This window comes from Myotis davidii, unplaced genomic scaffold, assembly GCF_000327345.1.
Source record: "Myotis davidii unplaced genomic scaffold, ASM32734v1 scaffold1286, whole genome shotgun sequence".
NCBI classification, from domain to species: domain Eukaryota; kingdom Metazoa; phylum Chordata; class Mammalia; order Chiroptera; family Vespertilionidae; genus Myotis; species Myotis davidii.
Genome location: NW_006296619.1, coordinates 864,745 through 874,781, shown reverse-complemented (window position 1 = coordinate 874,781; position 10,037 = coordinate 864,745). Strand labels below are relative to the sequence as shown.

At 40.0% G+C, this 10,037-nt stretch overlaps 2 protein-coding genes across 6 annotated transcripts in view; both read left to right on the top strand.

The window, feature by feature from the left end:
• The first annotated feature begins 8,916 nt into the window (after positions 1 to 8,916).
• Positions 8,917 to 10,037, top strand: part of LOC102768664 (glycine N-phenylacetyltransferase-like) — a 21,172-nt gene continuing 20,051 nt past the window's right edge. The window contains exons 1-2 of one of the 5 annotated variants that reach the window (XM_006772096.2): positions 8,993 to 9,074; positions 9,286 to 9,340. In XM_006772096.2, the coding sequence (XP_006772159.1) occupies positions 9,304 to 9,340 (37 nt within the window). In that variant the 5' untranslated portion in view covers positions 8,993 to 9,074; positions 9,286 to 9,303. Of the gene's footprint in view, positions 9,075 to 9,285; positions 9,341 to 10,037 lie in introns of those variants that run through there. The other 4 variants (XM_015569368.1, XM_006772097.2, XM_006772098.2 and 1 more) reach the window with 4 other exon arrangements.
• Positions 9,014 to 10,037, top strand: part of LOC102769546 (glycine N-acyltransferase) — a 41,086-nt gene continuing 40,062 nt past the window's right edge. Inside the window, exon 1 of the mRNA XM_006772103.2 lies at positions 9,014 to 9,074. The gene's annotated coding sequence lies outside the window, so the exon portion shown is untranslated. The remainder of the gene's footprint in view (positions 9,075 to 10,037) is intronic.

The following is a 10,037-nucleotide window of genomic DNA, read 5'->3' as shown; positions in this document are numbered from 1 at the left end:
CTTGCAAACAGCAAATGTAGGTGTCATGTTTTCTTATCCATTCAGCTACCCTGTGTCTTTTGATTGGAACATTTAATCCATTTACATTTAATGTTATTATTGAAAAGAACTCGTTTGTGGTCATTTTTATTCTTAATGTTTAGCATTACAGGCAGAAGAAACCATGTGTTTCTTCTTGTCTTTCTGTTTCTTCTTTTTACAGCAGTCCCTTTAGCATTTCTTGCATTGCTGGTTTGGTGGTAATAAACTCTCTTAGCCCTTTTTTGTCTGTGAAGCTCCTGATTCCACCTTCAATTTTGAATGATAGCCTTGCTGAGTATAGTATTCTTGGATTCATTCCCTTGCTTTGCATCACTTTGTATATTTCATTCCATTCCCTTTTTGCCTGGTGTGTTTCTGTTGAGAAGTCAGCTGATATTCTAATTGGAGATCCCTTGTAGGTAACTTTCTGTCTCTCTCTGGCAGCCTTTAAGATTCTTACTTTGTTGCTGGTGTTTGCCAATTTAATTATGATGTGTCTTGGTGTTGGTCTTTTGAGGTTCATCTTGTTTAGCACTCTATGTGCTTCTTGGACTTGTGTCGTTTTTTTCTTGCCAATATCAGGGAAGCTTTCTGTCATTATTTCTTCAAACAGGTTTTCTATTCTTTGCTTCTCTTCCTCTCCTTCTGGTACCCCTATTAAGTGAATGTTGTTTTGTTTTGCGTTGTCCCAAAGCTCCCTTAAGCTCTCCTCTTGCTTTTTAAGTTTTATTTTTTTTTTCAGTTGCTCATGTGTTTGTGTGTTTTTTCCTACCTTGTCTTCTAATTCACTGATGCGGTCCTCAGCCTCTTCTAGTCTGCTGTTTAAGCCTTCCATTGTGTTCTTTATTGCAGCTATGTCATTCTTCATTTCCTTTGGGATCCTTTTCATGTTGGTGACATTCTCATTCAGCTCCTTATAATTCTCATTCATTTGTGTGTATTTGTCATCCAGCCGTTTGAGCATCCTTATAACCATTACTCTGAATTCTTTTTCTGATAAGTTAGCAGCCTCAATTTCATTTAACTCCTTGCACACCCCAGCTGAAGAGATCTTCAGCCACAACCAAACTCCTCCCCTCTCCAGGCTGAGCCCTAATATGAGCTACTGGTTGCAGGGCTGCATCCATGGCTCATCTCAGCTCTTTTCCCTTCTCATCTCCCCATTTTGGTACCACTTGCCCACTTTTATATATTTCAATGCTCAGATCTCTCAGGAATGTTTGGGTGTTGAGCAGGGAATTTTTTTTGGAGTTTTAACTGTTCAAATTGTTGAAACTTCAAGGAGAGAGGCCGAGGGGCTCTCTCACACTGCCATTCCTCTGATGTTGCTCCTGACTAGAATTTCTATATTCTAGGTCCAGATTCATGAAAGAGAGAGAACTCACTCTAGTTTGGGCCCTGTGTCTATCTAAAATATGATGTACTATGATTTAGGGGTCAATGTCATATGTAACACTGGTGTTCAGGTCACATTTACGTAAGGGATTTTTAGATGAAGTTACCATAGGTAATGTTTACTTAAATTTAGTGAAACAGAATCAACGTTGTAATCTTTAAAATGCCCTTGGTGCTTGAAAATAGGTGCCCCCTGGGCTGATAAAGGATGACATAGCCAACATATAACAACAGCCCTGTGATGCCATGATCATTCTCTGAGTAGCCATGGGCTTCTGGCCACCCTGCCTATACAATGAGGTAGCAACTTAGGAACTCAGTTAAACTCTGGACCTCCATTCCCAGCCCTAATTTACATTCCAGGATGTGGTCCTTCTGGCAACAATGACACATCTTGGCTCTATAATAACAGTAAAAACCCCTGATTTAAGACAGTACCAAAGAAAACACAGAGACACAAGGAAACAAGAGATACATGGCCACATGATAATAGCTTATATCTAGAAAGTACTTAATAGGTTACTTGCAGTATTATAAGTACTTTATACATTTTAATTCATTTAATGCTCACAACTGCCCTGAGAGATAGGAATGGTTGTTAGAGAAGAGAAAACCACACCAGAGAGTGTTACATCTCTTGTCTAAGGCCACCCAGCTAGTAAGTGCCAATCTAGGAACTAAATTCATTTGTATGGTTTCCAACCTAGTACTTTTAACCTCTTGGATATAACCTGTGAGAAATTGGAAAGGTTCAATAAATACTGACAAATGAGCTAAAGTATGTGTTCCTGATCATTGTCTTAGTTTCCTTATATGGAATTAGAAAGAATGATAGTTTTATTTTATTTTGTGGAATTCAGTTTTAAAGGAAATAGCCTAAATGAAGTGCATACCACTGTATAGCTTAGAAGATTAAAACTGTTTATTAAACCTTCTTCTTGTTTGTGTCTGGAATAATTACCTTAGAGCAATATTAGATTCTGGAAAACAGCATTCTCTTGTTGATTATGAACCATCATGTAATTCTTTCCCTGTATCCTCCCCAGGTAGTCAGCAGGCTTAGTTTATAATCCTTTAGCCAATCAACGTTGCCCTACAAATGGAATTGAACAAGGCTCAGGTACTTACTCCAATGCCTGCAAGGTTTGGGTTAGCTTAATAGCTTCTCTTAGAGGAGTTCCAACACCAGATAGTGAACTCAGGTATATGAAGTTTTTATAGACCTTTTTGGAATTCCTTCTAGTGTCCCTAATCCCAGATAATACAAAACCTAGAAAATAACTCAAGTCTTATTCTTTCAGGAAACACATGGTAAATGATGCATGGAAATTGCTTTCCTTGCCTTTAACCTCTTGACCCTAGCTAATAATTATTAAAAGAAGAGGACCAGGCTCCAAAACACTAACTGTGGCTAAAAATGTACCAAATTGTTAGATTAATACTATTTAGGTTCAAGGAACAATGATCAACTTGAGTATTCTAAGCAAAACCAAAATGTTTCATTTATATGCATGAAAAACAACAGGTCCCAAAAGGAGTCACTCAACCCTTAATGCCTGGATTGCACTTCCCACCTCTCCCAGGAGTGGAACTTCTAACCAATCAGTCTGGAATTTCTTAGTCAGCATTAGTGACTGCTCCATAATACCCTCTGCTTTCCATTAAGGGAAGGCAGGGGAGGGTAAAAGTAGGTTTACAGTTGTTACACAAATAAATACAATAATTAATAAATAATAATTAAGAATAAACTCTGCTTCACATACGCACAACTATAAACCTACTTTTCCCAGCTCCTGTATAAAGAGATATATGCCACAACTTCTGTAGCCATTCACTAACTGATAAACACTTAGGTTGCTTCTCGTCTTGGCTATTGTAAATAATACTACTATGCAGGTGGGGTACAAATATCTCTTTGATGAAGTGTTTTCACCCCCCTGACTGGGCTGGGATCGGGGTGGGGCATGGCAAACCAGCCTCTATGGCTATATTGCTCCTTGATAACTCAAATCAGACCAACCTGTGCCTCTCTGAGTTCCCCTGTCAGATAGCTTCTTGTCTTGGCTCTGCACACGAGCAAAATGCTACTACTTGAGCCCTGTAGACAGGAACTCAGACTGCCCAGATCCCAGTGATACCTATTGCAATCCCTGCCCACTACTCTATCACAATCAGATTCTCAGTGGTTAAGACCACAGATTCCATGGCAATCCCCATGGGGCAAGATTGGAGAGGGGCTCCACAACGGTAGGGGCACCGAAGGTCATCCCTAGGTCCAAGCTAGTCACAAAGTCTATTTACTTATAATGAAGGTGCACCAAAGTATTGCTAAATAGAAAACAACTCCACCCTCAGGTAAGGAGAGAATTTATTTGAAAGGATTATTGCAAGAGGAGAAAGGAAAGGGGGCTGTTATGATAGGGAGGGGGAACTATTTCAACATGGAGAACCCCAGACCATCTGAAAGGTCAAGCAGAAATGGCTGTTCTTTTGTAAAGAGGATTAAGCCAGGTACATGGGTCTTCCCACTGCCAATTTCAGCCCAGGCCAAATGTGGGTCAAAGTTCAGTTCTAAGCAGAGGATAGAAGTTTAAGTTTGGTTAAGTCCACTAACACTTTGCTAACACATCAGAACTTTGTTCTGGTGGATTGGTGGCATTGAACAGTCAAGCTAACTATTTATGAGGTGTCAGAAACAGCTAGAGCTCTGCCAGAGCACTGCTGCTCTGAGTCCATATACTCTTCTGAATTCTGCAGGGCAGGTTCCTTCTCAAATCCTGCCCATTGCACTAACTGTTGGGTCCAAGCCCCTCTGCCAGGAGCTAGGCCTTCTGGAACACCAGGACTTAGATGGAGAAGCCATGAGAAGTTGTGGGTGTATAAGAATGAGTCTTTATTGCAGGAGCTAGTGGCCATATAGCCATCAGACAAAACAGTTCTTTACAGCAATGTTCCATATAGGTCTCCACACATCAGCTGATAAACCAAATACATCTTTCCTACAAAAGCACTATCCTCTTCTGTGCCCACAGCTATTATCTGAGCAGCCACACGCTGCCCCTACATTTACCACTTCACATAGTAGTAGCACCTGAGCTCTCTGCCTCAATAGCTTCTCCAACCTCTCCAGCCTTACATAGTAGCTACAACAGTCTGTGCCTACCTCAGCTTCTCTGGCACACTCTAGCTGGTCATTACCATGTATTATACCATTTAAACAAAAGAGGCCTTTAGCCAACAATGACATCAATCATTTGGGCTATAGAAAGGCATGCGTTCACAGTATACCATGAGATCACTGTGGCCTTGCACCTGCTTATGGTATCTTAGGTTTGAACATTTTGATTAAGATTCCCATGTTCAGAGTGGCCTTGGCCATTCTGGCATACTAACAACAAGGCCTTGACTATCTGGGGTCTCTGGTGTGGTTCTCACATTTAGAGGTTAGTCTAAACAGTGCTAGAGAGAAGCCTGAAAGGAAGGGAGGAATGCAAGAGAAGCAGGATGCATACAGCTCAGAGAATGTTTTGCCCAGAGTTCAGCCTCTTCTTGGTAGAGACTAAGAATGGGGTTATATGCTGACTCATTCCAGGGGAAGGAGAGAAACTGAACTCAAGTTTGGTTAACAAGCAGTTTGTTCTGAAATGTCAGTGGGGATTCACAGTTAGCTAATCATTCACGAGACAAACACTGGGAATTTGGAGCATCAGCATCTGGCTTTATTAGAGGTGAACAAGGAGGACAACCATGTGTCTTAAATCAGATGGGGGAAGGCTGGTTTCTTGCAGTGAGCCATTTCAGGAATGCATCATCCAGAGAATTGCATCTACTGAAATACGCTTTGACCTCAGCCTTTTGGCTAGCTTTGAGAGTTAGCTCTACAAGTCTTTTTGCTTTAATTATTTGAAGGGTACTGTTGAAGATTTTAACTGCTATGTAATGATTCTGCATAGGGCTGCATGAGAGAAGTGTTGGAGGGGATGTGGAGCACATGGAAAGCCCCTCCACTGCTATAGGAACATAACCTAGTGCAGCCACTTTAGGAAAACACTTTGGCAGTTTCTTATGAAGCTCAACATACGTGTGACTGTGCACATGCACTTCTATGCATTTACCTAGGAGGAACAAAAACGTATGTTCAAATATTTGTACATGAATGTTCACAGCACCTTTAGTTATAATCATTAAATACGAGAAACTACACAAATATATTTTAACAGGTGACCAGATAAGCAAATTTTGGTAGATCCTTGCAATGGAATACTATTCAGCAATATACATAAATGAACTGTTAATATAGATAACAATTTGAACTATTCTCAAAGGCATTTTACTAGTGAAAGAATAGACTCAAAAAGAGTCATACTAAATAATTAATGATTGTTAGGAGCTGGGAATAAGAGAAATATGGATTGCAAGGGACATTAGTAAACTCTGGGGTATTCAAATTGACTATTATTATTATGGTACTAGTTACATAAATATGTACATTTTTTTAAAACTCATCAAGTGTCCACTTAAAATTGGTAAATGTTATTGTATGTAAATTATATCTCAATTAAGTTGAACAACAACAATAAAAATAGTCTGAAAAAATTAAATATATAATTTAGATCTCTTATTTCCATAAGATGTTCTAAATACCAAAATACTAGGAGCAGAATTAAATAATTTTAAATATTTTTCAGATGGCTTTAACACATAGTTGAGTCTGGGAAATGTTTTACTACAGCATTTGTTTGTCTTCTATATAAGGATTCTTTTAGTTATTTTCATTTTTCAGCTCTAGAAAAGATATGCTTTATTTAAGAAAATAAAGAAAAGATATGCTTTATTTAAGTTAAAGTGATAGCAATAATAAAAATGGTTGACACATACTGATTACTACTCCATGCCAGGCACTCTTTAGATGTAAAATTAAATGTCTCATTTACCATGAGCAGATTGCATGGAGACACTCAATAGACATTTTGGATGACAGTGTGGAAACTGTTGCTTCTACTAATGATAATAATAAACAGGATACTAATAATTATAATAATTAATTGAGTGCTTACTATGTCCCCAGCACTGTTCTAAGAACCTTACATGTATTGATTTATTTAATTGTTCAACTACTCTATGGGGCAGTTGCTATAGTCATTGTCATTTATAGAAGAGAAAACCAAGGCAGGGAAGAGTTAAAGTAAATTGCGGAAAGGTGAAGGCCCTGGCAAGCAGCTGGAAGGCCCCAATCGGCCCTGATTGCTGGCCAGGCCTAGGGACCTTACCCATGTAAGAATTTTGTGCGCCAAGCCTGTAGGAAAAGAATAATGGTCTCAAATCAATGCTTTAAGTTTTCTCCTTAAAAACTAGCAAAAGAGAAGTAAATAAACCCTAATGCAAACAGAATTAAGGAAAGTATAAATGATAAGAGCAGTAACCAATGAATTTGAGGGGAGAAAAACAGTTAAGAAAATCAACGCCTCCAAAAAAACTGGTTCTTTGAAAAGATTAATCACTAAACTGACTAAGAAATAAAGAAAAGAAGACAAATTACCTACATTAAGAATGAAATAGGGGACATTACTACAAACCCTATACAATTTTATAATGATAAATAAGAACATACTAGTATCAACATTAGGCTCATAATTTCCACAATTTATGGCCTGTGAAAAAGCACTAGTTACCAAAGGTCACTGACTCAGCTAAAACTAAAATCATCTGTTTTGGTAGGCATCACCTAATATTTGTCTCGTTTGTCTATATTAATACTTAACTACCTTCAATTAGCAATCCTATATAATGAATTAACACATCCTACAGATATGAACCTTTTATTTTTTTTTGGAGCAGGAGGGAGTAAATAAGTTTGATGCTCTGTAGACTAAGACATTTTTAGCTTGAGTGGCTTCTTTGAAAGTTTTTCGGATTAAATGTTTTTCTTTCATGCTCTATAGTGCAGACCTCTGGCGTTTGAATCATTCTCCTTGTGTTAAGTGGATCTCATCTTTTTGGAAGAAACTCTTGACACTACTCTTAGCCCAACTCAACTGAGCAAAGCAAGCCTCAGTATTAGATCTTGGCTTAGGGATACTATCATGTGCAGAGAAACCAAGAGTGATCTCAGTTCTTTTTAATTGAATGTATATGAATTTCACTGGTCTCTAACTCCAATGTTAAAAAGATTTAAGCTCTTTATTTTTTAAAAAACTGCATTTAATATTTATATTGAGTCCTTGCTAATGGCAGAAATTTAATGATATTATAGAAACTTAGTAAAATCAAAGTTTGCCTCTTCCTCTTTGTCCTTAGTCTGGCATAAATGTTTCATGGCAAGGGTAGGAAAGCACAGGGTCAGCTGTGGTCTTTAGTCATTGAAATGTTCATTAATCTATTGGTCCTGGCCTTTGGCATCTTTCCATATCATCTGCTGAGTCATCATGTGTCAGCCTGAGGTCCTGTCAGGCAATTCCTTTTTCCCTCTGCCCACAACCACAGGGCCCCTTCCAGACTATAGAGGGTCATTCTTAGCTTCTTCAATGTTTTTCTTCTTCTTTTTAAAAAATATATTTTTATTGATTTCAGAGAGGAAGGGAGAGGGAGAGAGAGATAGAAACATCAATGATGAGAATCATTGATTGGCTGTCTCCTGCATGCCCCCTACTGGGGATAGAGCCTGCAACCCAAGCATGTGCCCTTGACCAGAATTGAACCTGGGACCCTTCAGTCTGCAGTCTGATGCTCTATCCACTGATCCAAACCAGCTAGGGCCTGATGTTCTTCTCGATGGCCCCATGTTTCAACAAATGCCTGCAGAAAAGTCTAAATATACTGCCCAATGGATGATGTTCTTGGACTTTAGCCATCAAACATTTTGCTTTGTCTCTACTTACTAAATAGGCAGGAGCTCGTTTAACCTTCCTGAAAAGTAATTTGGAAATATGTATAAAGAAAAAAGTCTTTAAACAGCCACTGACATTTGACCCAGAAATCCCACTTCAAAATTTTGTAATAATAGGTATATTTGCAAAGATTTTTGCAAATTAACGTTCTGTGAATAACACACTGTTAAACTAAAAATTAGAAAACAGTAAAATGACCTGCAGTAGGAAATAGAAAAAAAAATTAAGTTAGCATTCTTTTCTATAATGGATAGTAGAGGCCCAGTGCACTAATTCATGCATGGGGAGAGGGGGGGTGATCAGGGTCTGCCAGCTGGAGGGGGGGACTGCAAGAGGTTGACCGGCTGGCCCTGATCTAGTTGTAGATGTGCTGAGGTAGCAGCAAGCAAAGACCACAGACAGAGTGCCCCAAAACGGCCTGAACACCAGCTATGCTCTGAGGTGGAAATACAGCTCTACTTTGTTGCCCATGCTCAGGCAGCCTCACTCTCCCCAGGGCAGAGTTGCTGACAGACAGCCTCTGAACCTTGCAGAGCCAGCTCCTTCACCCTGAACCCAGAGAAGAGCTGGATTTCATGAAAGCTGACACCAGAAGATTTTGCTTTGTGCACTGTCCACCTTACAAGCCTCAGCTCAGCAATTTCTGGAATGCACTCTGTTAGATCCTGTTGAACTGCCTGCATTGAAAGGTAATTGCATCATGGGGAAGTCTTCCATTCTCATTTATCTCTGGGGACACCTGTGAAGATTGGTGTGGAGACAACACTCCAGGTAAGGACTCATGCTCCTCTCCTCCCCTCAAAAACATAATCATTGTTTTGTGATCCTCTCCACTTACATGACACAAACCTAAATGTCATATTGTGTTATGTTCAGAAATACCATGTGCCTTAGGATAAAAAATAACTTCAACTCCAGTAATATACATCTAGCACCTGCTCTGTAACAGGCAACTCGTTAGGCACTGAAAAATTTCTTATAGATTTGAATAGATAAATGAATGAATGAAGAGAATTTTGGGCACTTTCTGGAAGTAGGTGAATGGAACACTTAATATGGGAGACATTGAAAACATGACCATATTTAATCCTCTTGGTTATATTATAAATTCTTTTTTTTTCCAATGGATTTTAGTTGCATCATACATTAATCAAAAAAATGTACAAATTGACCCTTTTAATTTATTTCATTTTTTCCATCACCATTTATACTCTCTAAGCCAAGCAGGTCAAACTTGTGGTCCGTGACCCACAACGAATATTTTTGTGGCCCAGCCGATATAATGGTATATAAGTAATGTTTTAATAAAAATTTCATAACTTAATTTTTACAATATCTTGTTATACATAACTAGGGGCCCATTGCACGAAATTTGTGCACTGGGTGTGGGGCGTGGGGGGGGGGAGTGTCCCTCAGCCCAGCCTGCCCCCTCTCACATACTGGGAGCCCTCAGTCCCCCTCCGATCGCCAATCACTGGATCGGCCCCTTGACCAGGCCTGAGGCCTCCAGCAGAGGTGTCAGGCCTGGGCAGGGGACCCCCAGCTCCCCACGGTTGCAGGCTCCACCCCTGCCCAGGCCTAACGCCTCTGGCCTAGGCATCCGGCCCGGGCAGCGGGGACCCACAGTGGCAGCGGGGGCGCTGCGATCACTCGGGCTCCGCCCCTGCCCCTGCAGGATGCCTCTGGCTGAGGCGTCCGGCCCGGGCATGGGGGACCCGAAGCTGCAGTGGCCCA